At 39.7% G+C, this 27,650-nt stretch overlaps 2 protein-coding genes across 8 annotated transcripts; one reads left to right on the top strand and one right to left on the bottom strand.

Moving 5' to 3' along the window:
• Window positions 1-122: 122 nt before the first annotated feature.
• Window positions 123-6,140, top strand: ccdc61 (coiled-coil domain containing 61). 3 transcript variants are annotated; one of them, XM_085175424.1, is made up of 13 exons: window positions 123-472; window positions 1,845-2,002; window positions 2,089-2,171; window positions 2,737-2,897; window positions 2,982-3,134; window positions 3,225-3,432; window positions 3,522-3,604; window positions 3,739-3,956; window positions 4,056-4,134; window positions 4,209-4,406; window positions 4,503-4,536; window positions 4,751-4,817; window positions 4,922-6,140. In XM_085175424.1, exons 2-13 carry the CDS (start codon window positions 1,855-1,857, stop codon window positions 5,014-5,016), a joined length of 1,527 nt encoding a protein of 508 aa, XP_085031550.1. In that variant the 5' UTR covers window positions 123-472; window positions 1,845-1,854; the 3' UTR covers window positions 5,017-6,140. The 3 variants fall into 3 exon arrangements, with proteins under 3 accessions (XP_085031550.1, XP_085031548.1, XP_085031549.1); XM_085175422.1 differs by having other exon boundaries at window positions 3,522-3,622; window positions 3,736-3,956; XM_085175423.1 differs by having other exon boundaries at window positions 125-472; window positions 3,736-3,956.
• On the bottom strand, window positions 5,103-27,402 carry LOC146509650 (transcriptional regulator ATRX-like). Of its 5 annotated transcripts, none has more exons than XM_085175400.1 (35): window positions 27,066-27,402; window positions 25,594-25,697; window positions 25,471-25,505; window positions 24,869-24,897; window positions 24,612-24,736; window positions 24,181-24,297; window positions 23,650-23,759; window positions 23,053-23,120; window positions 21,189-22,951; window positions 19,904-19,964; window positions 15,929-16,083; window positions 15,549-15,743; window positions 15,371-15,476; window positions 15,051-15,141; window positions 14,695-14,880; window positions 14,389-14,533; window positions 14,069-14,178; window positions 13,099-13,242; window positions 12,779-12,956; window positions 12,544-12,681; window positions 11,252-11,427; window positions 11,053-11,170; window positions 10,819-10,949; window positions 10,678-10,742; window positions 10,135-10,235; window positions 9,892-10,051; window positions 9,724-9,815; window positions 9,519-9,624; window positions 9,250-9,427; window positions 8,766-8,957; window positions 8,507-8,650; window positions 8,350-8,421; window positions 8,172-8,267; window positions 7,553-7,681; window positions 5,103-7,467 (listed from the first exon to the last, which is right to left on the bottom strand). In XM_085175400.1, exons 1-35 carry the CDS (start codon window positions 27,083-27,085, stop codon window positions 7,384-7,386), a joined length of 5,724 nt encoding a protein of 1,907 aa, XP_085031526.1. In that variant the 5' UTR covers window positions 27,086-27,402; the 3' UTR covers window positions 5,103-7,383. The 5 variants fall into 5 exon arrangements, with proteins under 5 accessions (XP_085031526.1, XP_085031527.1, XP_085031528.1 ...); XM_085175401.1 differs by having other exon boundaries at window positions 9,892-10,048; XM_085175402.1 differs by having other exon boundaries at window positions 10,678-10,739.
• Between the last annotated feature and the right edge of the window lie 248 nt (window positions 27,403-27,650).

Raw genomic sequence — 27,650 nt, 5'->3', positions numbered from 1 at the left:
AATCACAACAAATGTCGCCTCAAGGCGCTTCATAGATACAGAGATTATTACTGTTACATTGTCGCCGTTACACTGCTGCATCGTTACATGATTAGCCTATCTGACATTTTCGTGCACCGTGAACATTCACCGTATTCCATTTCGTGTGGTTGTAAGAGCAGTGTCTGATCGGTACCTGTGGAGGGCGCCCACACGCCTGCGAGGCGTCGAGCCTTCATCTAATCGAGACAGAGGAAGAGGCGACAGCGGCAGAGAGAGGTAAAGAAGAAGAATTTAACGGTTCCCGGTTGTTGAACCGCTCCGGTCTCCACGGTGCCCTGCGGCTTATGAACAGTTTGGGGCTTGGGATGACGGTCATTTAGTCGACTAGCAGTTATAGTTACTTCATTTAGATAGGTCACCACCATGTTTTTACTAAAGGTAGAAATGTTTTGACAGCTTACCACCCTAAGGAGCATCACTGCACGCAGAGGTAACGTTCATTTGTTTGATTGCACATCTAATAACGCTGTGTGGTTGATGTACAGATAGCTCTGTTAGCGCTCTGTGAGTCCACTAAGATAATACTTGTGCTAACTAACCATAGTGTCAGTGCTAGCTAACCCTAACTAGCGCTGGTCAGTTGACCAAAGATGTAACTCTCGCTAGCTGACGGAGAAGTAGGAGAAAATGTAGCACCGTAGTTTAGAACAGTGCAATTATCTCTTCCAACGAAACCGTGCTTAAATTTAACGCTTTTTCACTCGAAGTAAATCTTTTTTTCCCCAATGCGATGTGATAAAATGTTGCACATATTTTATTAGCATTTTATTAGCGGAGAAAGCGAAGTCGAGCGCGAAATCTTTCAGCGTTTTAAAGCCACAAAAGAGACGCAGTTAATGACGTACTTTATTAAACAGTGGCTTAAGATCACTGTCAAATCCCTCAAGTCCCATACCGTTTGACTGAAGCCATCAATCAGAACTTTTACTGTAACAATGTTGACACCTTTTAAAATGAACTATGTCCGCTGCCGCCCCCTGCGGCTTACTTGTGTAATAACAGGCTGTGCGAGAGGAGCCGAAAAAATAGAATTACATTTAAAAGATTTAAAAAACAAGAGAGAGAAATGGCTATTGAAGATATCTATTTGAAGATAAGAAATGCATGTATTGTGAATAATATTTTATGCTTTTAAAATTAGGTTCTTAAGGAAGGTATGGCTTGTTTCACTAACCTGTGAAAATATCAACCCTGTGCAATCAATAATGATACAAGCACACATGTTTTTATACACACTAATATATTTATATTGTTTTATTTATTCGAAATTGTGTTATTAGTCTTTGTACATATGAAAACTATTTAATTAGATATATTGCTCACTTTCTACTGAATGGGACTGCGTACTTTTTTTTTTTTTAATTTTTTTGTTTAATGACAATAAAAATTCTGATTCTGACTGTGATGCTGAAAAAAAATCTTAATGTCACTGTAATAAGACCGAGAATTGCAAACATTCCCAAAATGTTGGGATATTTTTGTGAGATGCATGGAATGATACACTATATTTTTCACAACATATCATTTAATTCCCATTTTATATATGATTATGCATGTCTCCTTGCAGATTTTCCCTGTTATCCTTCGAACAATACAGTGTTGAGATTTATCAGTTGCTCAACATGATCTTAAAGGCTCTGCTGTGTGTGAAGAAGCGTGGGTCAGCTCAGGATTACGATTATGCTTTATATTTTGGCTCAGGTGTCAGATGTACGCATACATCTGTCTCTGTTTTAACAGGAAAGGAGTTGGTTGATTCAGTTGCTTCTAATCGATTGGAATAATTTGTTTCTCCGATTTAGAGCCGGAGCAATGGAGGAAGGCTCTGAGCTGATGGAGGATATTGTATTTCGGGGGGTGGAGTTTTCTGTGAAGATGGAGGTGGACAAGGGTTTGCTCTTTGTCGAAATCTCTGATTCAATGACAGCGGATCAGTGGAAGGGGGAGTTTGATCCAGCATGTAAGTGGCTTATACATCTCAGTTTACATATCACTATAGCCAGTCATTCATGCTGTTTAACTTTAACTGCTTTTTTGTTTATTTAGATATTGAAGACCTCACTCGCAAAACTGGCAACTTCAAGCAGTTTCCTATTTTCTGTAGCATGCTGGAATCTGCAGTGAGAAAGGTGTGTGGGTGTGTGTGTGGGGGGGGTTAGAGGCAGAACAAATGTAAACACTGTTAATAGATGAATACAAAGAGACAGATTTCCCTGAGGCTGTGTGAGCCGAAGAGGAGACTCGGTTGTGTTCATTGTCTCCACTTAAGCGAAAAATGCCCAGTTATCCCAGGATGTCCTACTCCCTTTTTCCTTTTAATTAACGTGTAGTAGCAGGGGGAAAAGAAGGAGCCTGGGGGAAATTAGGAGAGACAAACGGAATTTTTGGCACATTTTTAAGTCTGCTGCAACTAAATTGTCATGAAAGCTAGGTATACACGCACACTGTAAATGTTAAAGCAAGACAGAAAAACATGCTTTCTGATATGTCTGAAGATGCATTATTAGAAAATTAGATCCATGATCATTAGAAGAGATGGCTGATATTTTTTTGCCATTAAATTGCTGTAAATTGGGGGGGGGGGGGGGGGGGGGGTAAATATAAAATCAGGAGCCTACGATCATAAGACTGTTCCCTAAGGTGATAATGGCATGTTTTATTATTCTGATTGTTGAAAGAGATGCTTCTTTGCAGACGAGTGACTCTGTTACGCTTGACCTCCTGACCTATGCTGACCTGGAGCTACTGCGAAACAGAAAAGCAGGGGTGGTCAGTCGTCCTCGCAGCCATCAGCAGCCATCTGCTCTCACCGCCAAAAGATATCTCATTCTCATATACACGGTGGAGTTTGACAGGTTTGCTCACAGCTTTGCTGCTTTATGCCCTCTGCGTCTGTAGTAGAAGCTGTGCTGATGTTCTGATTTTCTGTCCATGTGTAGAATTCACTACCCACTACCTCTGCCCTATGTGGGGAAGCCTGACCCAGCTGTCCTGCAGAAGGAAATCAGAGCGCTCAGGGCTGAGCTCAGTGCTCTCACCTCTCACGGAGTTAACAAATCTGCAGATCTAGAAATACAGCGGCTACGAGCAGAGTAGGTTTAATCTCTACCAGTGTTACCAATATTAGCAGATGCTGGAAGTTTTCTTCTTCTCTTTTTTAAATGTCTCTTGCTGTTTTGAAGGCTGGCTCTGGTTAAAGAGGAAAAGGAGAGCATGGCGAAGGTTCTGGAGCGACTGCAGTTGAGTGGAAGTGATCCCACGTCTGGACGAGAGGACTGGAGAATGAGAGATGTGGTGAGGACGCTGGAGGAGCAACTTGTCAAGGAAAGGGCCAAAAGTCAGCGCTCGATGAGCAAGAGATGTCAGGAGCAGCGACTGCTAGTGGAGCAGGTGATGCTGCTTTGTTTTTTTTAACTCGTGTAACGCCCCCTTTTTAAAATAAATCAGCAGGTTTTAACTTTTTCTTCTTTCCATTCCAGTTAGAGGAGCTGAGAGCATCAGAGTGTGCTCTCCGTGTTCGTGTCAAGAGTCTCACCAATGAACTGGCGTTACTACGGAGAGGGTTAGACAATCTAAGCGTGTACTATATCTTTACTTTCTCTCTCTTTCATACATTCGCTTACACACTTAAAATTTCAAAACCCGAATCAAGTCACCCACTGAACACTCGTGCTGTTTTTCTTGTGTATGCAGCAGAGTGACTCCTGTGTCGGGTCGTATCAGCTCACGGGTAGATGGAGAAATTTATCGCTCCCTTTCTCGGGAGAGAAGGTCTGGGTACGGGACAATCAGGGCTCGCTCGGGATCTAGAGAACGTACAGAGGATAGAGGACAGAGGTCGGTGGATAGAGGAAGACGTGCAGACTCCTCGGGACCGCGTGCTCGCATACCCAGGCCATCACCTTCCCCCACAGGTACTAGCTCTGCTCCTGATGTCATTTCTGTGAATGAATTCTCAGTAATTAATCCCACTGATAAAGATTTGTACTTGATAAGCACTTCTGTTTTTCCAGGGTCACGGGTTCCACGCTTTGATCCAACAGCATATATCCAGGACAGGCAGCGCAGACAGAAGGAGGCAGAAATCAAAAAGTTGGTTTCCTCACTTTGTGAGTATACGCCAGTATTCCATGTAGTAGCTGCTCAAGCATGTTTTTCTGTGTCAGACAGAGGAAGGTGCGAAGGGACATGCTGGCATCACCCGTGCTCCCCGAGAGAGGCCGTTCACGTTCCAGAGAAGCCTATCCTCAGCTAACCCGGTCAGGCAGCAGAGGCAGGAGTTTATCTATGGAGCGGCGAGGGAGCAGGAACTCCTCTGAAAGCTCGTTAGTGGACATGGATGAAATGACCAAAACTCTGTACAGGTGATAGTACTTTGGATGGATTTGTGAAGGCTCTGTGGGTGTAGCTGGCTATTTTAATGTCTGGGTTGTTTGTTTTTTTTCTTTTCATGTTTTCAGAGGAAGAAAACAGACTTACAATGGACCCAATGTGGTGAGTTATGACTTTCCTGTTATTTATTTGTTGTCCTCTCCTGTATGTATTTGAAAAGGGCTGATACCAGCCTTTTTTGGGCATGAAAGCAGTGCAGGTAGTAGATGTTAGTGGAATTAAATCACTGAGAGTTGTAGTTTTTAATGGTTTTGTAGCAACTAAGTACAGAATATTACAAGCCTTAACAGTTACAGTGCAATTTATCTGTCTCTAGTCCAGGGGAGGCCTTCTGTCCCGGAAGCCGTTATGCAGCACACCAACACTCAGAGTCAAAGACAAAGGTAACTTGTACTCTTTTTTTTTTTTTTTTTTTTTGTCCCCATCAGTTTACATGCATTTTTGGTTTTTTAAAGTCTAATTTGTCATTTGTTGTCCCAAACCCCAGAAAGCTCTGCAGATACAGGTGCAGAGCTATCAGAGATTGATGCGAGGCTGCAGGCACTGCAGGAGTACATGAGAGACTTGGATACAGGACATTGACCTGCTGCACAGGATTGTCTGATTTCGTCATCTGCATAAAACTGAGGAAGAAATCCTGATTTGGACCTGAGCTTCGGGTTTAGCAGAGTATGCACTAACATCAGAGACTAAAACTCCCTCTGGAAGCTCAGACTTCTGGAAACTACAGCCACGAAGGTCATTGGACTACTTTTTGTGGACTAATTTCTTTTTTTATGTTTTTATAAATTAACTTAAAATATGATTGTGTCTGTGTGTTGCCAGCTTTTTTTCCCTTTTTTAAGCCCAAACAAACTGATACATGTGTGTAAAATTTGGCATTGCCTGGTAAATGTTGATCTTTCAAAGGCTTGTTTAATAGTGTGGGCAGAGTTGAGTCCTTTTATATTCAGTCCATGATGCAGAAAGGCGTTTCATCACTGGGTTTGCAGGTAGATCATTTGTTTATCTATCAGCACGCCTACATCCATGTCTGATCCTTGCTTTCATCATCAGTTTAAAATGCGGAACTTTTTTTTTTACGATTTCTCCGTTAATGAGTTGGTGTTAAAAAAGTGGTCCATACATCTTTTGATACATTACATAAATGTCCATGAGTATGATGGAGTATACCAAAATGTTATAGTACATTTAAACATGTAATGGGCTGTTGTTTCTACCACCCAGTGCTTGCTGGGATGCCCTACAGCTCCTGTGCTCTGAATCAGTGGATGACATAAGTGATACATGGTGGTCAGTTGTTTTCCACCTTTTTGTTTTATTATTATTATTTTACCTTGTCTTCCCACTTTGAAGTAAGGATTATCAGTGCATCTCAAGTATTTTGTTACCACTATACAGTCTCTAATTGTTCCACACAGTGCAGTGCAATACAATACAGCCTTTTCTGCCCTTTAAATTCAGCATTATTTTGATGGTATCACAAACTGATCCCAAACTTGTTAGACATTTCTATAAGGGAACAATATTTACCATAAAAACAATGTTTTAATAGGCTATGCTGATGGTGCATGTAAAGTGTGTAAAAACTTGGCACATTTTTCATAACAAATTGCCAAATATTTTCTGAAACTGTTGTCTGCAGACTGTTACTAGAACTTTATCCATTGTTTTTATACCACCTAAAATATAATTTATAAGAAAGATATGCTGTGTGTAAGGAGTCTTTTTTTTTTTATAGTTTTATACATACTGCTTTCCTTTGGATTAGCATTCGCTGACAAGAAGCTTGAGGGGTACCTTGAAGATCTTCCAGCACTGCAGCTGGTCTGCTTTCACTAATTAACAAGTCCTCTTCTCAGGCAAACCAGGCAGTGTCTGAACAGCTGCCGTGTGCCTAGCAGGACACTCAGGAGGGGAAACATGAACACCTTATGTTGGTTTATGCCATGCAGAAATTTGGCAGTCACTCACATCCACAATGTGTTGCAAGCTTCACCTTTTTTACACAAGAATGATTAAAAAAAGATTAGTGTAAGACATATTTGTTTTGTTTTTTATGGCAGGTTAACCCTTTATGTGCCAAACAAGTAGCTTCTTCTTCTGTCTGTTTGATTTGGCAGATTTTTTGTTGATTACGCCTTTCCTGACACAACACCAAAGGGATTTGTGTCTCCTGGGACTGAACGGGGGATCTTTCACTTGTTAGTCCAAAGTCTAGTGGTTATACATTTGGCTATCTACTACTGTCAACAAATCTAGAACAATTTCCTTTGTGGGATCAAAAACATATCCATCTGTTACAGCTTTATATGATTCAAAGTTCAATACTGGGCCTTGGTTCCATCATTTTACGTTCATCTTTTGAAACAAACCCTTTAGCTCTCTTTCAGCTTACATTGTAAACAGAAGATTTGTATGTTTGACCCTAATAGGAACACTTATGTCATACATATTAAATAGTTGGGGGAAAAATCCTCTTGACACAAAACATTCAACGTAGCCTGAAGCCTGGATTAAATGTACAAACACTGACCTCGTTATTTGAAAAGTCATATTTAATGATCAATACCATCAACATGTGACAGGAGATAAGGAAAATATAAAAGGTGTATTTACTATATAACTTTAATTTAATATAGAAAAATATTAGAAGAGTTAATCAATCAACAGGTCAAGGATTAAGGCACGTACCAGTGTTCACCAGTTAGCTTTTGGTAGCAGCGAAACAGCCAAGCAGCTGAACAACTACATACATGATAATGTTTCCTGTGAAAAGGCTGAAAAAGTGCTAAACCAAAGTGACACCACTGGCCTGTTGTTTAAGTTTTAAACAACTTTGGAAGCTCAGTGCAAACTACTCTTGTAAAACATTCAATCTTCTGGAGGAAATAAGTAATAAAACAAAAACTACACATTTCTCCTCCTACAAAGACACAATTTTCTTGCTCAAGTCTGTCCAGGCTGCTTCACAGTCATCTGAGTCGCATCATTTCTTCGACTGTTCAGTATGCTTTGTATTCTGAATGTGAGCTAAGAAGGGGAATGATATAAAAAATGTATATTAGTACAATAGTATGTACACACAGGTGCACTCACAGGTGTACAAATAACTTACTGTTTGTTGCTGTCCAAGAGCGTCTCGATAAAAAGCATATAAATGTTCCTGCCTCTTCAGATCGTATTGTCTCCAGACCTCAGCTTTGCTCTTTACCTCGGCCTCAGGCAACTGGGGGTACTGCTGCCGCTGTAACAGAATATTTTGAACTCAACTTACATAAGTTTGCATTGTAAGTCGTCTGAATTCTGTTATCTGCCACTGCCTTGTGAAAACGCTGGTTTTAAGTTGATCCCGGATTGGCTGATCTTGTTAATGCAAATCCTATTTATTCAGTGACTCAAAGCCACAAGAGAATATGAACAGCCAAGATAAAATTATTGACCAGAGAACATAATCCACCATCAGAAACACTGTGGAGCTGGAGGACAAAGAGAAGTGTTTACTGACATTATTGACACAAAACAGTGCCAAAAACTGACCGACATTCATAAAAGGCCCAGCATGGCACTGAATGAATTCGATTTCTTTAGAAGTACAGATATGCAAAAGATTTTGCAAAAGATGTTTCAATTTTAAAGTGAATTAAATACTTTTTAAAACTAACATAAATCAACATTTAAAGAACTTTATTTTCCTTAAAAAATGCCCATTGCCACAGGACATGAGGGTCACTCACCATTAGAAACATGTATTCCTCCACAGTGTGAATCCTCATTTTCTGCAGTGCCATGAAGGTCACTGAAACAGTTGTTCTGCTTTTGTTAAGCAGTTCCTGTAGAGACATTTTTACTTAATATATAATATAAAACACAAATGTTACTAAACAGTGAGGCGATAAAATGACATATTTATACCAATAGCTGCTCATTGGTCTTTAAATCCAAATCATCTTGGTGAGAGGTCTCTGGAACACTGGCTGGGTGTGACTGAGTAAAGACAGACAGTTTTACTCATATGCATATGATGTAAAAGGTAGGGATAATCAGTGCTTTGCAGTGAGCAGTCCTGTACCTCAGCTTCATACTCATCCCAAGCAGCTTTCCGTTCTGCCTCACTGAGCTCCTCGTCTTGTTTATGGTCCAGCAGGGATTCGTGCTCATGGTAAGTCACTATGTGGTCTTTGCAGTCTTCTAACAGCTGTGCCAGAACCGTATCCTGAGAAACATACGAGACGTTATCTAGTGCTGCAAAATCTTAATCAAACACCTACGTGGTGTTTGATTAAGATTAAGACTGTAAGATTGAGACTGAAAATTAAGACTGTCGTTACCATTGGCAATACAGAAGCCGGTCTTTTGCTTTTCTTAGAGTTTGGATCGTTGAGCAGGTCTGGCTTGAATGTGTAAAGTTCAGTCAGCTCATGAAAGGTGAAGTGTCTCTCAATCTGCTGCTGATCTACTACTCGGAAGGACAGCGACTGCTTGGTCACCTGCCGATCGTAGATTTTCTCCTCCATGGTGCCCTGGAGATGACAACAATCACAATAACTAAATAAAAGAGTTGCAGCTGCAAGAATTAGTCAATATGAATTTCAAAGGATTTCAGCTTTTCAGTTTACGTCTGATGTCGTTTTAATTTGAAAAGGACTATTTAGTGACCAATCTTAAACTTTTCATCTGTTGATGTAACGTGTGCAGAACATACAACACTGGCACAGTAGAAAAGAAGCACATATGACTTTTAAACAGGCCACAACTGACTTAAGGTCAAGACTTTGTGGAGCTCAATTTTCTAAATAAAAAAAGCAAGCTTACCTGGGCCAAGAAGCGGTACACAAACACTTGTTTCAGCTGACCAAAGCGGTAAACTCTGTAAATGCTCTGGATGTCATATGAGGGATTCCATGAGGCATCAAAGATGATCACCCTGTTAGCAGCCACCAGGTTGATGCCAAGTGAGCCGGCTTTTGTTGAGATGAGGAACAATCGGCCGCTAGAATAAAGATTATTCAAATTCAATCAAAACCTTCTGTTATATCAGTGTAGTCCATATAAAAGATGTGACAGAGAGAGACATTCTTTACCGGACATTATCAGGATTGTTAAACTTATCTGCCCACTTCTTCCTCAGTGTGGCACTGGTGGAACCATCGAAGCGGTAATAATCAACATCTTTAACCCAGCTGCCCGCTGTTAAAATTTAAACACAAGGAGGAAAAAAAAGCATAAAAATATAAACAGGCATTTCCTCTTCCTCATTCTTTTCCTCTCACATTAATAGAATACTACCTTTGAATGCTGATGGGTCTCTGGCACGGTGAGAATCCGCAAGAAAATCCTCAATCAGGTCTAATGAGATCAGCGACTGACTGAACACAATCCTACAAATGCATTTATGACATTAGACGCTGGCAGGCCACTTGTTTAAATCTGCTTCATATCAGAAAACAAACATACACTTTATCCTCCAGTTCTTCAGCCATTCTCAGGATCTCAAACAAGAGCACCATCTTCCCTGAGTGCTCCAGGATTTTGGCATCTCTTTCAGAGAGAAGATCCTTGTACCAGCGCTCATCGGGACTCGGAGGCTTCAAGCTGATGGATGCGTTCTCTACTGCTAAAGACATAAAATGGGACAAACTGTAGCTCATTTCACAAGCTATATTGTTGGAGTATTAGTGGCATGTGGAGCTTTTATACCTTCCACTGCACGGACAATTTTGACATCATCAATAATTGGTGTGCTGTTGTGAGTGTTATTCCCTTCTTGTCCTTCGTTCTCTTTCATTCCTTCACACCAGCTAAAAATAAAGAAATAAACATAACCATTGTAGCATATGTATGCATGTTCCACATCTCTTCCTGGACGAGTGGACTAACCTTGATGAAACTTTGCATAAACATTGCCTTAGGGTACTTTGACTACCAAAATCTATATGGCGTATACAAATATTCTATACAAACTCCACAATCACATATATTAGTGACACTTCTTTTGATATCGTTCTATACTATTCTATACTCTTGTTTCTTAAACCAGAGTTTATACACTTCCTGTCTACACAACATCCATTTTTCAATCTAGATTTATGCATCGTGTTTCCTTGGATTGCCAGTTGGTCTACAATCTGTATTTGTTCCACCACTGCTTGAGAATACATCTTAAAGGAAAGGTCTTTAGTATTCCCATAACCCACCAGAAGTGCTTTAGGCTTTAATGAATAACAAATGAAGAGGTCTTACCCCTCAGCCTCAGTCATAGGGGTCTCTGCATCCTTGGGCAGATCTCCTGCTTTACCTTTACTCTTCTTTGAAAAAGACAAAGAAAAACATGTTATTTCAGACTAATGAGTAATCAACATGCAGTTACAGAGCTCTTTCTACCTTCTTTAATTTGCTCAGGTAGCTGAGCTGAAGGCACCACGGATGAGTCCAAATTCGGCCGAGGACCTGAAAGTCCTTGAACAGGTTTGCTCCAGGCCTCATCTTTTTGCTGTTATGTAAGGAGCTTACACCTGGGAAAAAGCACAACCATCTACCGGTATAAACTCTTCATGTTAAAAAAAAAAAAGACACATCTATTTTAGGTTTATTTTAGTGCACCATACAGATCAGCACCTGTGAAATGGTCAAGGTAGTATCGGTATAGGTTATACTGAAGTGGGGAAACCCTCACTGCCAGCACGTACTCATACTTCGGAGGCAGAAACTGTCGAAGCTCCGAGTAATCTCTTCTCTAAGGAAAAGACAAACACAGTATTGTGAGCTGGAATATAAATACAATGACGACAGCATTCAGATTTTCTATTATTTTTACCTGTATGCATCCGCCTAGCACTGAATGCAGTACATGTGCTCGCTTCTTCATGATTCGGACATCTTTCGGGGTGGAGTCAGCGCACTGGCCGTTCTCTATGGGGTTGATGAAGCGGTTTCTGAATTCGCCCAGTGAGCCCAGAAGGTTCTTCTTGATGAAATTGACCATGCAGTGGTCTGGGAACAAAATATGTATTCGCAATAAGATTTCTAAACAAAATAACTAATAGATTAGGCTAAAAGCCTTTAAAAATGTTGAAGTGAAGCACATTGTGAAAAACAAATCAAAATTCAGAGTTTTTTGGATGCAAATTTGTCACGTCACGTAAATAAACACTAAAAGTCTCACAATTTTGCAGAAGATTTGTCCTTAAAAACACAGTATGGAAAAAAAGGAGTCAACATCAAGCGATGATGAGCTGATCCTGATGTTTCTAAACACGAAAAGGAAGAAACAGAGATTCTGGGTGTGTTCAGTATTCAAGAGGAGGCAGTAGCAGGGAGAATTTCATGGTTTGGTATGGCGACCACTTTCAGGATGTCGGCGGAGTGGTCATTTGAGGAGGCAGAGAAATAATTTCAGAAATCATGTCAATATATTCAGTACCGTGGTACGTTTTTGAGCAAGTACACTTTTTGCCAAATGTAGTGGCCTGATTGGTCAGAAAAAAAGGGAAAAATCAAGCCTGATCTGAACTTTTGTAGTGCCAACACTATGTTATACTTTGACTTGAATCCACATAACGAAATGAAACAAATAAAATAAGTCAAAGCAGAAAATCAGTAGCTTGGCATCATCAGACAGATCTACAAAGGCAGGAAATTCTGGATGTTCTCATGTCTGTTGTCGATGTTCTGAAGCGAACAGAACTACAACCAGAATTTCAAAGGTGTGATATAGCACTGAGCAACAAAATAAATCAAAGCAACCACAGCATTCAGGGATGTTAGCAGTAGGTCACACCTGCTGCATAATGAAAGAAGTGGCAGTGGAAGAGCAAACAGACACTTTGCAGCATAGCAAATTAAGAGCTCTCAAACTAGCTTTGTATCCTGGTCAGAAAAAAAGGTTAAAAGCATCGAAACCAAACTACACAACTGGCTTCTAAACACAAATAAAGGAAACAAAATTTGATGACTACAATTACTGCAAATCCTGTTTAAATGGGGACACTTGAGAGAGTAACTCCACCATCATGCACTTATTTAAACTAATTATAATCCCCATGTTTCTCTGTAATCACTTTAGGACTTCATGGCCACAGTTATGATGACCTAGCGCTGCAGACTTACACTCAACGAGGTTGTTCTGCAGTGGCGTGCCAGTCAGCACCACTCTTCTTTGAGTTTTGATGGCATTCATAGCTTTGGAGATATTAGAGCCATCATTACGCAGGATGTGCCCCTCGTCACAAACCACAAAGTCGGGACCTGAAAGGAAAAACAAAATCAGATTCCATGAGCAAAGGCACGACACCTAAAATAGAAAGTCTTTTAATAGTAGCATGCCATAATAAAGTCACTGGACCTGGATCCACAAGTGTGCGATAAAACTCCTCCTTCCACTCGTCGTTGTTGATTTTACAGTCTAATGACAGGATGCGGTACATGTCATACCCCATTATCATCACACCTCCGTCTCTCTGCCACCTCTGCAGAGCTCTGAGTCGACCTAAGGTATGCTTCATTGTAGCCAGTTCTATCACCTGTGACCAATAAGGACATGTTGCTGACACCATATGAGGCAAACCAAAGATTTCTGGCCTTGTTTATATATATATAAATATATATATATATATATATATATATATATATATAATTTTAACACTTTTAAATTCCTTTGGTTACCTTGACTTTATCTTCCCCCATGTTGTTTTGCCATTTCCTGAACTCACTGACCCAGTTGAGGATGGTATTAAGCGGACACACAACCAAAGCAGTTCTAAATTTCAGTTCTGTTGACAGCAACACTGTGTGGAGGAACGTCACCACCTGTCAAATGAGACAACTATGAATATGACACATCCAGAAGTACTGTCCCCTTCTAATGGACAAGTTCATTTAAAACAGACTGAGATTAAGTGAAAAACTTTCCTGTAGTATGACTGATCACATCTTTCATTTCTGTTTTCCGAAATCAACGACTCTGCATTCACTAGGCTAAAGAAGAGACGGACCATAAAGCCCACAGTGTGTCAAAAGTACACAATTCATAAGTCAGCATTCGTGACGCTGTAGGGGTGTAAAAGTGAACATAGAATGCATAAGTCACCATAATGCTGAACAAGACATACAGGTTTTAGAGCAACATTTACTGGCATCCACTTGAAATCTTTTTCAGGGAAGTTCTTACTTATTTCAGTAAGATGACATCAAACCACATTCTACATCTATTACAAGATCATGACTGAAAGCAAAAAAGAGTCAGGCTGCTAAACTAGCCCGAAACACTCCAGGCCTGTCACCCATTGACCCAACAGAACTGCTCAGAAAAATAGGAAACAGCAATTTGCTAAAAGAAAAGAAAAACATCTCACTGTCTCAAGGCATAAAATGAGCAGATATTTTTATATTTTCAATAAAACAAATACTCAGTTTCAGCATTTGATATGTTCAGTAAATGAACCTAAATAAATGTTCAAATACATAAATAAAAATGACTCCAATCTACTTTTCCTGACGTTTCACACAACTTTCTGAAAAGACCGGGCTGTATCAAAAATGAAAGCACAGACAGAAAATAATCTTTGGTTCAGGGAGTGTGATTCGTGATTCTGTGCAACTAGCATATGAAGGGTGGACGTGTGTGTGCCTTTACCTGCAGAGTCTTCCCGAGGCCCATGCAGTGTGCCAGTACACAGCCTGATCCAGGAGAGGAGTTGGCCTTCTTCACAGACTCACAACAACTATCCCAAATAAACTGGACGCCTTGGGGAATGACATTGTGATTAGGTTTTTGGGGTGTTTTTAAATAAATTTTAAAAAGCTAAATACAATTAGCTCATATTAGACACGAGTTTTAGGAGAGACGTGGATTTCAAACACAAAGTCTTAATGAACACAAAATTAAAAATGTATAATTAATCTAACTGCCCTAAGCATCAACATGATTGCAAAGCACAAAAGACAGAAACTAACCGTCCACCTGGTGAGGCTTCAATATTGTGACCAGGTTCCTGTGCACCTGAACGAGAGGCTTCTTGGTCTCCTCATCCTGATCCAGGATCAGCTTGGTTGTGACGGGACACGCCACTTGAGACAGCTCATCCTCTATGACAATGATCTGCAACACAAACAAATATGTCCGAAAAGGTTTCACTGCCGCTAGCAAAACGTTGCATGTGCTGTGCTCAGTGTCCTTGATCTACAGGCACAAGGCATCTTATCAGCATTTCCTGCTCTAAACACTGATTTCTATTGCTATGGTTAAGTTTACTGCACTACCTCTCTCCTGTCTTCCATCTGTTGATCCCTATTTGCCAAACGTTTGCATCTCTCCTCCTCCTCTCTCAGGGCTTCCTGAGTCTCAGCACGAAGGTTTTCATCTTCAATAATTCTGCGAATCCTTTTGCGTCCTTTCGGGGTGACTTTATTTTCGCGGGCCTCCTCAGGTGTATCCTCTTGATCGGTCTGTCCAGAGAACAATCCAACAGTCAGTATGTCAATCAGGCACGAGAGTTGTCTGTTTTGTTTTGTTTTTTAGACAAGGTTTATGGTATCACACATAAACAGGCCGAGATAAGAAGAATAACACATAAATTCATAAAGAGATAAAAGAGAAGAAGATGATAATTCGATACCTTTTCACTGCTGGAGTCTGACAACAAAATGTAAGCCACTTGCGTTTTCTTTTCGTAACCATGAAGCTCATCATTCACCTTTGTGTTTGCTCTGGAGTTAAAAATAAGAAAGTATGTTTTCAAAAAAAAGGAGAAAAAAAAGAAATTGGCATTCTGTGCCGATCAGGTTATCCAGTAAATCTAAAACTACTAAGCTGCTTGCTCAAATCTAACCTTTGCGTTCTTCTCTATATTATTTCAGTCAATTTGTGCATTGGCACGGTATAAATTTAACTGAATTGAACGCTGATTCTTATCAGTGGAAGTTGAAATAAACATACTTTTTGAGCCTGTCTTCACCAGCCTCGTCACCCGACTCGCTCAGCTCCTCGCTCATCCCAGCATCTTCATCCAGCTCATCGCCGTCGGCCTCACTTTCACTGTCGGCTTCACAGAAATCAAAGTCAGACGAGATAGTCATCTCCTGTTCCATCTGATCACTGTCTAAGTTATTCTTACAGCTCTGATTTTCTTTCCTGGCTCCTCTTTTGCGCTCCCGTTTTCCCTCTTTGCTCTTTGGTGCATCCTTGTTACTTGATGTTCCCTCATCTAAGATAAGTTTGTGACGGAGGAGGTGGTGCCTGGAGATGGGCCCATCAGAGTAGCAGTCAGATGAATCTTCGGTAAAGTCTTCCCCTGTATCAGAGACATAATCTATCATTATTATTATTTATGCTCTTTAACCACCCCAAGTGATATAACAGCCCTCTGCCACTGGGATAGCTGCGCAATTTTGTATTAATTTCATAACTGAGATACTGGTTAAATGAAATCTGGAAAATCTATTCATAAGGAAATGCACAAGATTAAAATTTGTAATACTAAGAAAAAAAACTTACCATCTTCATCTGTTCCACTACCGTCATTGCCTCGTTTGATCTCCTTGTCACTCAGTGAACCAGATTCATCCTCCTGTGTTTCTTCATCTGAAGAGATTTCATCACCCGAGGAGTAGTTGGATTGAATTTGTGCCAATAGCAATTTCTTAGCGATTCTTTCAAAAGTAGAAGAGAAGGAAAAGGCACCTGAAGTTCATTTCATGATCAGTTTCATTGTCTTCAGCTGGATATTGTTACACTTATTGTTACACATTACAACAAAATATGGTAATATTTGGGCTATATTACACAGAAATTATCATTTAAGTGCTCAGCTGCCAATATTCCAAAGTGATCTTTAAGTGATGAGCCCAGTTTGAAGCTTTTGTAGTTGCTTCACAGACCAATTAAAGAGAACTGCCACAACACTGAAAGACATATTCAAAACATTAGTATAGAAAGCAAAAGAAAAACGAGACAGAGGCATTTTTAAGAGTAAGAATTTATTACGACAAACAAGGATTCTTCACACATAAAAACAATAGTCTCAAACTCTCAATAGTTTGTTCGCCCTTGGGAAATCGCGAGTAACACTTTTCTTTCTTTTTCCCTCTTTTTTTTTTTTCTTGCTCGAGTCTGACAGACATATGTTTGCAAAAATGACATTATGTTCATGTATTCCACTCATATTTTAAACTGTGACAGCTCTGATTTGAAGACCTAGAATCTTTCGAGGCGACCAAAAGGCAATATAATCATGATTCTCCCAATTTTCTTGAAAAGGGGGACAAATTACACGTGGGACACAAAAACAGAAAAGTACTGTACATAAAGATTTACTTAGAATGAAACATTAACTTTTTTTCCTACCCCAGGGGGTATCACATTTCAAAAATGGCTGAAGTATATTCAAACTGCAGTAAAATTCAAGTAAAAAAAAAACAAAAAACAAACATGTAAAAAATTTATTGTTTTAATACCATGTGGTGTTTTGAAGAATATATACAATAAATAACCCTTTTAAACTCCATTTACATGGACCCAACACTGCATGAGTCGTATCTGGCTCGGGTTTGTCTACTGCATCCTACTTCAGCCATTTCTCCCACAGGGTTGACCCTGTTTTCAAGTAGGCTATAATCCAGGTCAGTGGACATCGGATAACTGCCACTTTCACTGACACCAAATCCAACGTCCGGTGAGAACTTATTGTTAAAGTACACACAGTACAGAAATGTTAGACGACAGCAGCAGGAACAGATGAGAGTCTTGAATCTCATTCGATATGTTTCAAGTTAGAAGAAAGACGCAGCAGAAAGCGCAAAGACACTGAAATGAAAATGAACACAGCCACATGCTACGTTTTAGCCCAGTAACTACAAACAATGTAAACTTTACATTTCTGCTGACCATTTTCCCCATGATAAAGTTGCACTACAACTACACACAGACGTCATGTGATGCTATTCATGTTGATAGGAGGCTACAATATCCCAGATTTAAGTGACTGTCGCCTAACAGCACTGCATTCACTGCTGTGCTGTCAGAAAATCCGCCCTGAAAAAAACATGAGAAAAACAAGTCACATCAATAAAGACATAGTGTAAACTTGGTTGCTTGTTTTTTGCACTCTAACAACTGTTTCACAGCCCACTCTCATTTCAGATAAGGTAGAAATGATCACCAATTATAATCACTGTTCCGAAATAAATGTTTTCATCTGCTTTACGTGAGTAAAAGCACAAGCCGGGTCTCCTGTTAAGCAGGATTTAACTGGCTGCAAGTTTCAGTCATTACGTTTAATGGTCAGCAGTAATATATAGTCTGTGTATAGAAAGTGGGCCAAAACACTAGAAAAAGCATAGGTGTGTCTCTAAAGAACACTGCATAGCACGTACATCACTTTGGAGAAGAGTAGGCCAAATGAAGAAATTTAGATGCGAGGTGTTAAATTAGAGGGGGAAAAAGGAGATTAGGATTCATCTCTGATTGCACTTTACGGTAAATCTTAGCTACTTCAATGGTATTGCACAAATGCTGTGCTATTACTCTGGGCTTAGCCTCCAAGAGCAGTAATTAAATTTCACTCACTTCCACTGGAAAGAGTTGGTATCAGAAAGCTCAACAGAAAGATATTAACAGAGGTAAAGAGGTGGAAAATGAGTGTGAGACGTAAGATAATCTCAGTCAGAAAACCAGAATAATACTGAAAGTATTGAACTTCGTCAAACTCAGCTTCTACTCCCTACCAATATGTAATAGTTTTCAGAGCTCAAGTGAACTGACTGGATTTCTAGCTTTTATTTGAGACTCCTGACAAACTGAAGCAAGTAATACCTGCATGTCCACACGCTTTGACTTAAGTCATTGGAATGAGCACACAGGAAAGCGAGTGTCAGGCTGACACAAAGCCTGCTCTAAAGTGCATTAGCTGTGACTGTGGGTGTCAGCGGTGCAGCAGGATTTCAACTTGTTTCCAGAGATGAAGTAAAAACTTGCTCAAAGACAATTGTTGGGAGTCTCCTAACTTTCAAAGAAGGCTGACTACATACCAGATTACAGAGGTATTTTATCAAATTAGATTGTACTATATTATTCATCGTGATGGCTGAGTGTAAACACCATAGCCTTGAAGGTGCATCAAACAAACACTTAACTATCAAACATGTTAATGAAAAAAAAGCACATTACTTCTACTGCAGCTGGTAGTTAACTTACCACAACTTGCATAAAACCCAATAGCTGGTTTGGAAGGGTGGGTGCGTATCCTCAGCTCATGATACTGTTTTGAGGTGAGGGCTGTGGGAGACTTTGAGAACTGCTAAACTAACAAAAGTTTGCATTTTTGTTTGTTGGACTGTGAGAGGAGCCATGTAACAAATCGTGAGACTTACAGACGCTCACAATACCATAAAGGTAATTACACTTTGGCACTTCTTTCAAAGTGCAGCAATAAAGTAAACACTTTTATAATGCAACAACTCTGTGGTGTCAAATAAAAACCCATTTGTGTGTGACGTTCGGGTCCTGTGCTGTAGAAAAATTACAAAAAGGGACTGCACGCATCAAACTTTTGGGCCTATATATATATATTATTCAAAAGCTGAATAAATTCAATCTAAACACATGTACAGAGCCAGGTACATTGTCTCAGATCAGTTTATTCAAAAACCAATCTTTTTACCATCTAGCAATCTAGCCCACAATTGAATGCTCACACCACAACTGTGACCATTAAAGCTAGGAGCAGGTATTCAAAAAAAAAAAAAAAGGTGAAGCATAAAATTTTTAAACATGTTTTGCAACTCTGCAAGCATCGCTCCCTATTTGTAATATAAAACAGAAAAAGGTTTTGATTAAATTATATTGTTTTTAAAGTCATAATATGTGCAGATAATGTTGCTGGCAGGTTTCAAACTTTATCCTTCACCTGGAAAATAACAACACTCCATTTACTTCAGTTAACAGTGCCACTCCATGTTGTTTTTGTGTAGTTTGTAAAAACACAGAATGAACAGTACATCGAAGCTCACTTTAAACGTATGCTCACAATGAAACCACACCTGTACTCGTGGTGCTCAGGTTAAGCTGTACGCCAAAACAAGCTTCACTGTTCAAATGTATACTTTGACCTCCTTCATTCAAGTGGGTCTCTTAACATCAGCCAAGTGTCCCAGGGAGAATACGCAGGTATGATATAAGAAATAATACTAAAATGTTCTTGCATTTCTAAATGTAAAAAATAAAACAAAGACGAGCAGATTACGTTGCTTATCAATAACAAAAACCACGTCATGATTTTATCTCTAGAATGTGTATTTGATTGCTGGGGCCCTACTGCAGCTACGTTTGGGTCGTGTTTGAATTGGCTGTAACTGAGTCCTAATGACATGGGTGTTGCTAGACTTTGCGCAGACGTCAGGATTTGAAGTTGCAGCTTTTCTTCTACACCTAACTTGCTTTACAAACTCTACATCCGGGCTTTTTGAACCGTACCTATTTTCTGGATCATCGTCATCTTCTGCTGCCCATGAGGGCCCAGATTGCTCCTCATCTCCTAAAAGAACAAACATCAGAAACATGAATTTCAAAATGAAATTAAGCTGCTACGTTTTGAAAACAAATATATTGCCAGAAAAAGTGTTTAATGAATGCTGGATTGTGTGGACATTGAAAGAAAATATTCATATTTATTTCTGTCACAGTTCTTACTTCATGATTCATGACGAACCACTAATGACACAAAGTACTGTTAAAACTTCTTGAGCCATCACTTATTTCTTTATATTTTGCTATGAAAATGGAAAATAGGTTAAACAATTTACTGAAACATGTAAACATACATGGTGACACAATATAAAAGCAAAACAAATGACCACTTTTATTCTTCAACACCATCTTCAGGAATAGTTCTGCAGGCTTCTTAAAGGACATTCAAACAAATCTTTGGATGCTGGCTGCCTTTTGTTCTTTTCTCTATCAATATAATCTCACACTGCTTCAACAATTTTGAAATCCTCTCTCTGGGGCGGCCAATCAATGACTGACAGTTTTCCACTGTGTGTTTTTCTATCCAGATATGCTTTTATTGCATTGGCAGCACCACTGTCTAAAATGCAGTTTCACACCATTAAGAGCTTCCACCATGTTTTTTTAAAGGGCCATTTCTCAAAGTTTCCCTTCCTTCTTGACAGTCACTGGTGCTTTTTCAGGTCTTTACTAGATTTTTTTTCATGCTTCCTAATCTCTTGACCCAGATACTGTTCATCTGCTGTAGATAGTTTATTTTAGGCCTGCCACTTCTTGTTCTGTCCTTACACTTGCCCTGTTTCTCAAATTTTCCACTGACATGCTGGATGCCATGTTGAGATACATTGTTCTTACTCAATAGCTCTTTGGGCATCACTTTGTTGGTGCGAAAATACTATTTTATGCCTGCCGAACTGTGTTAACTTTGGCATTTTTTTGTGCAAAAGAAATGGGAACAAGCTGCTACTAACAAAGTGCCTAAAGATACAATTTAAAATTGGTTCTTTGCTAAGTTCTCTGTTATGTGACTGGTTAGTTGACTTTTTTAAGCTTAAATGATTCATAGATCAGTGGTAAGTAGCTCTGGTCAGGTACAAGGACTGGGCTAAAAATGAAAAAGTGAAAAGGCAGCCAATGACCTTCAACAAGCCTGAAGAATTATTGCAGTCTTACTTGTTGGAAGTAAAATATGAAGAATTAGGGGGTGGCTCAAGACTTTTGCACAATGGATCTAGACACCTGTAAAACTCACCTGACGATTGGTGGAATGCAGCTGCTCCTAATAAGGCCACATCTTCTGTGATTGGCTTCATCTTCTGATCACTTCCATCGCTCCCAGAGTCATCGTCATGTTCTTCTTCACTTGATGAGGTCGATGAATCCATTGCTTCCTGACGAGATTTAGTCTTAGCGTCCTCACCTTGTATCCTACTCCGCTTTCTAGCCACACCCTCCTCTCCTCTCTTGACAAGATGAGGCTTCCCTATTGACCTCAGCGTATTTAAGTGTTTTATTTTCTTTTGCGAGTCTTGCTCGTCGCTAGAGGAGTCCGTCCCACTTTCACGGCAAGCTTTGACTCTTCTGTTAGTTGAGTCGGCCTCAGGGGTGCGATCCAGTATCTTGCGTTTCCGCCTAATATTCTCTGGTGAGATTGGAGTGTTCTTATTAAGCCAGAAGAGACATTTTTTCGCCACTTTATTTGGCGATGCTTTACCACCATCTTCATCACTCTGGGGTTCATCAGAACTTTGTGTCATCGCTGCTCGCTCAAGCAGAGCAGCAGGGACTTCATCTGAATCAGAGTCGTCTCTTGTCCTGCTCAGACTCTGCTCTTCAGTTTTTTTAGCAGGCACTGTGTTGGGGGCCTCTTCAGTGTCAGAGTCGCTGTCACTGTCTCCTACTGAGAGAGATGTTTTGGTTTTCACATCACTTGGTCGGCGCAAAGGGGTTGTCTTCACCCGAGGAGAACGTCTATTGCCCTGTTCTTCTTCTAGATACAGAGATGCACTGGAGTTGTCATTGCTCATCTTGCTACCACTTGTTTCTTCATCTTCTGATACATGTTTTTCCTTTGACTTCTTATCTTTCTTTCCCTCCTCGGTTTTGGGGGGCACAGATGACGGCTCCTGCTCCATAGCTACAGGTGTAAGTTGTACTACTAGTTTTTTAGTCATGTCAACGCCGCTTTCAGTAGATTTCAGGCCAATCTTTTGTGCTCTCTGTCTGACTTTATGTGAACCTGAAACCATCTCCTTGCCCGGACAGTCTTGTAGACTCCCATCTGCAAAGCCCTTGGAGTCAGAGTCGTTATCTTCTAAATGTTCAGCTGCCAATTTCTGCAAGTCACTCAAGCACCTGTCATCAGGCATGTCTATCTCCATTTCTGCTTCTGTTACAAGTCCATCAAAGTGGTCACTAAGCAGTTTTTCCCAATTGCTCGATACATCCAAATCACTGAATTCTTCCTTAAGGCTATCCTCCAGTGCTGCTAGGGATTTTCTCAAGCCTTTAACTACTTCCAAAAATGACTTCAGGTACCTAGTGCGAACACCAGGTGTTGGTTTGTTTTGTGTCACACTATGAATGAAATTGACAAAAGTTTGGTTTAAGGTATTTGTTGAGTCCACTAAATGTTTGGCCTTTTTGGTAATGTCCTTGGAAACCTGCAGCATGCTGTAGTTGAACATCACATTTCCATCCATACCAGTGTGATCCCATTTATCCAGAGAAATGTTTTGAGGTGAGTGTGGTAAAATGTTGAAAATCTCAGACTTCCCCGGATCGACTCGATTCCTCTTGCGCTGCTGTTGCCACAAACGTTCCATGTTCTCAAGGACACTGTCACAAGCCATGACCAGGTCAAAAAGAGGTTCCGGGCTACACACATAGCAGTACCATTTGCTCTCCAAGATGCCCGACAGTTCCTTCCTTCCCAAATTTCTTAAAATGCACTTCTTACAGAAAGCATTGCTACAGAAATCGCAGCAGATCAAGTTGCCTCCTTCAGCACACCACCTGCACGAGGGGAAAAGAGAGATGATAAATGTGGCTGACAAAAGTGAGTTAATGGAAATGTTAATATTTCAGTTAAATGACTGAATGCTACTAAATCGTGCCTGCACTGCTCATCCATCCCGTCACAATCCTTGCTGATGTCATCACTTGAGTAATAGTTGTAGCAAGACTGGCAAAACAAAACATTTAATTAGAAACAGCTCTGAGCAATGTATTATAAACACTAACAAGGTGAAAAATATAATTCTGTTGATGATATCAATATACTTTAGGTCAGGTTTTTTAATGCATCTTTTTTTTTTTCATTTTTGCTATTGTGTTCAATCAGGCATCAAACCCAGTGCTGACAAATGAGTCTGGCTCAATATGGTGCATGACAGTAGTTTCATTTTTGTTTTACTGGTATTCATGACAAGAAGCCACCCACACAAGGCCAACAGAATAAACACACATCACCAAGACAAATTATGAGCTGCACCACAAATAAGGACCGAGGTTTAAAAGAATTAAAAACACCTGATATGCCTGATGATGTTCATGATTAACAATCAAAAAACCCAAAGAATATAAATGTAGTATTTAACAGCACAAAGTTATGTATTCTTTTCTGTGCTTTGGACTTACTGACTATATTGTTCTGATAACGTTCAAAAAGTGGGTGAAATAAAAAATTCTAGTATATCAATAAGCAGACTCACCTTGCATATAAGGACTTTCAGAACTGGATGGCGATACAAGGAATCCCTCCGGAAGTGGTTAACTTGTCGGCCACACGCAGTGCAACTCACAATTCCAATGTGTTCAACTCCTGGGAAACAAAAGCTCCATTATTAGCAATTACGTGGTTATAAAGAATAGGTTGCAGGACAGCTTCTCTTGTTGCATCTTTACGTACACCCAGTACATTTTCCTGGTAAAATCTAAAAGAGCGAGATCCCTTACCCGGATATAAAACCTTGTGATAGGCAGTGGAGATTAAAAGTGAGGCACTGCAATCTCCAAAGTGGAGTGTCAGAGGGCTCTCTTCCAAAATAATGACTATTTAGATACTAAGTGAAGTGATATTTTTTTTCATATTACTTTAAATACTTGAGCATTTGTGCCTAAACCATTAATAGAACTAATAGAATAAACCTTCTCTTTTTGATGTGTTGCAGATTTGATTCTTTATACTGAAATTCCTGCCTGAGCATTAGCTAGTGAGCAATTTCATAGGAGTAGTAACTGACCTCCACGTCTTCTTGAAAACTCTTTCCGCATTACGCTTGATTTCCGGCTGCGAAACTCCGGGCCCCTGAAATCATCTCTGCCATTGTCGACTGCTTCAGGCCTGACCAGCACAGTGCCTGTGCAAACAAAAGGTAATCATACAGTTCCATCATTATTAAATATGAAATTAGAAAGCCAAAGCCAGTTACAGACTTGAAGATCCTGCACACCCTATAGGCACTTCGGCACATTTACAATGACTTAATTTTGTTAATTTCATCATAAAGTAAAAAAAAAAAACAACACGTAGATATAAACGTGAAGTCTATCAACGATATACTCTGAATGAAACACTAGCCCACTTTCTAGGAAAATGTTATGATGGTGTATAAATAATTATGTTTAGTGTCAAAGTAGCAGTGTGTGTGCAGTCAACAACCTTACGACCTACCTTTAGGCAATCTAGTGATATCAAGGTGACCATTTGCATTAACTGGTCCAAGAACCAAGTCCTCACTTGCATTTGAGTCCCCGGATTCATCCAATCCAGAGTGCTTCATGACAACTGAGGGTTTTCTGTAACATCAGTTAAAGAGAAATGAGCTATATTTAACAAAGTTTAAAAACCTACATGGACAGCAAAAAGGGAGATGATGCACACCACAAATTTTGTGGTTGAAATCCTTTAAAAAAAAACAATAAACTCACCGCCTCGAATACTTGCCATCAGCACCAGCCTGCAAAACGAGATGGTTTGTTTATTTAGGCTGATGGTCATCATCGTTAAAACATTTTTCTGAGTCTGTGAGTCATTTGAATAGAGCATAAGGACATGACATAATTTTCATAATACTGAGCAAATGTGTTTTACAGATACCTCCAACCTCCATACAGTTAAACTACTGCTCAGATGACAGAAATAACTGAGTATTTGAGAGAAATTGTGACACAAATTGTTAAGACTATCGCTATTCCTAATAAAACAGCAACAAAAACATGTAAGTGGATGAACCGGCTATATGATTCTTTGATACAGACAATGTGTGTGAGGTGTACAAGAACAGAGTTTAATCTACTTGACATTTTATACACTTTAGTTATCCACTTGACAAATATTTGTTATTTGTCTCTCTAGATTAGGTTGTAGATCGAGTCTGTGTTAATACATTTTGGAGAAGGGCTGTTGTTTTTACTAAATCCAGATAAAACCGTTAATGGCACCATTAGTGCCACCAGTGTTACGCAACATGACGAAACACTACAAACACACATACTACACTGACATGTGTTTATTATGCATGTTCACTTACCTCTGTCAAAGTAGAACAGCACCTGTTTGTCAAACCTGTGAACAAAAGATCAGTAAAAAATAAATTGGTAATGCATGCAAACGTGTTTCCATTAGTCATGGTTAGAGTGATTAAAAGATGTACCATCAGCATTCTCAACTTTTGCTGTGCCACTGCTGTCCTCAGTGGAATTAGCCAAGTATTCATGAAGTTTGTTGACCAATACATTTAGCTTGCTGGTAGAGTTGCTGGACAGGAGGGGGGAAAGCAGGGCAGTGTTTATTTGATTAAACAAAACAATTCGGATTATACAGTGCTGTGGAAAAGTATTTGTCTGCTTTCTTAGCTTAGACAAAGATAACCAGAGTAAATACTAAATGTAGTTATTTAAATGATTATTTCATTTATTGAGGGGGAAAAAATCTATCCGAACCTACATGAAAAATAACCTGCCCTTTAAACCTAGTAAATGCCTTTGCCAATGTTGGCATCAAGAACTGAAATAAAGCATTTGTGATAACTGGTAAATAGTTTTCCACATCGCTTTGGAGGAAATTTGGCTTAGGTTTCCTTGCGGAGTTGCTATAATTCTGTGACATTGGTGGGTTTTTGAGCATGAATGACCGGTTTAAGGTGATGCCTGTCTCAATCAAATTAACTAGGCCACTCCAAAACCTTCATTTTGGTCTTCTTGAAGCATTCACTGGAGGATGTCGCAAAACATTAGAAGTGGCTTTGTAACAATTTTTTCCACACAGAGCCAGGTAGCTTTGTTTGCTTAATAACTGAAATCATTTAAAAACTGCATTTCGTATTATCGGATTATCCCCACAAATATTAGAATTTGTGGGGATAATCTGGCTAAACTGTATAGAGGTACTTTCTTCCGTTTTAGATAATCATAACCTATGTTGTGTCCAAAACTTGTTCGTTTATACCAGCTTTACATACAGTATCTTAATTGTTGCTTGCTTGGGTGTTGGTGAGAAAGTCTTAGATGTATTTTATTTAGCAACTTGGTGTGGCTTTTTTTTTTTACAATTATTGAAAGTTTAAACTAAAAAGTTTACACTCACCTGATCAACATTAGAATTAGAAATAACTCACTTTCCTGATCGATGTAAATATCTTTCACATGAGCCAAAGGCCCAACCTAAAATCTACAAGTAGATGGTATGAAGACTACTTTCTGATGCCCCCTTATTTACAAGTGGTCAGCACAGCTTGTTTGGATTGGACAGACTTTTAAGCAACCACAAAGAGATCAGATTCTGCTCCCGGGAGTGTACTGTAAATCACTACACTCCTTTGAGTTCAAATTATGAGCCAGCTTATGTATGTTGCGTTCAGCTCCTCCAAAATTAGCTAAGAAAAGGCTTCTAGTACTGTTTACAAAAAGCCACGTTTTTCGATTTATATAGCCTAATGTGCTGTCCTACCTCCATTACTATTATGTTACTACTAAACTAAACTTGAACTGGCCCGAGTATTATTACCTATACGGCCATTCTGGTTTAAATAACAGTTAGCTAACTCTGTTAGCAAGTGGCTAAGCTAGCTCGCCGTTATATTTGCTAGCAACACTAAACAAGCGCACTGTAAACCGCCGGTTTTACCTCAGCGTCACTGCAGACATGTTGCGAAGCAGCTGAACAACCGAAGTCGTTCAAGTTTTTACACTTTCATAGCTCAAAATAATGTGGCAAAAATGTGGCGCTCAATCTATGGTCCACATCACATCCCACACATCCGCTATTGACAACAACTGAACCGCAATCCATAGCCCGTCAACGGATCTATTTCGCCTCTTTTTTCCTCTTTTTTAATGCGTACGAGTGAGCTGTCGCTCATTATCGCCATCTGTTGCCATGGCGTGTGCATGCTCAGTTGTGTTGTTTTCTACGGTTATTGGTTGTATTGCATGGCTTCTCCCTTTGGGATCAGGTTCCAGTCCCCCTTCCCTCCAAAACCACCTCAGAGAACCTGAATTGGATGATCATAAGAAAATGGATGAATGGATGGAATAATTTAGGTGAATTTGAGTGAGTAATGCTCATTTTCAGCCATTTTTAAATTACTCTCCAGCTTATGTTTTTCAGTTTTCTAACAAAAAGTTATTAAATCTTCTCATAGGGAGTAGTCTGTTTGTCTATCTGTCTGTCTGCCTGTGGCTGACAGACAGACAGCCACACACACGCACA

This window comes from Neolamprologus multifasciatus, chromosome 10 (genome assembly GCF_963576455.1).
Source record: "Neolamprologus multifasciatus chromosome 10, fNeoMul1.2, whole genome shotgun sequence".
NCBI classification, from domain to species: Eukaryota; Metazoa; Chordata; class Actinopteri; order Cichliformes; family Cichlidae; genus Neolamprologus; species Neolamprologus multifasciatus.
Note: the sequence above shows the minus strand (reverse complement) of the source record. Positions and strands in the feature narration are given on the sequence as shown.

Excerpts from the sequence above, each read along its gene's own strand:
- ccdc61 (XM_085175422.1), top strand. The coding sequence starts at position 1,855 with ATGGAGGAAGGCTCTGAGCTGATGGAGGATATTGTATTTCGGGGGGTG. Across the intron at positions 2,172-2,736 it reads TGGAATCTGCAGTGAGAAAG|ACGAGTGACTCTGTTACGCT; the intron begins GTGTGTGGGTGT and ends GCTTCTTTGCAG. Across the intron at positions 4,407-4,502 it reads ATGACCAAAACTCTGTACAG|AGGAAGAAAACAGACTTACA; the intron begins GTGATAGTACTT and ends TCATGTTTTCAG.
- LOC146509650 (XM_085175400.1), bottom strand. The coding sequence starts at position 27,085 with ATGTCTGCAGTGACGCTGAG. Across the intron at positions 12,682-12,778 it reads TCGCACACTTGTGGATCCAG|GTCCCGACTTTGTGGTTTGT; the intron begins GTCCAGTGACTT and ends TTTTCCTTTCAG. Across the intron at positions 10,743-10,818 it reads ACCTGAGCAAATTAAAGAAG|AAGAGTAAAGGTAAAGCAGG; the intron begins GTAGAAAGAGCT and ends TCTTTTTCAAAG.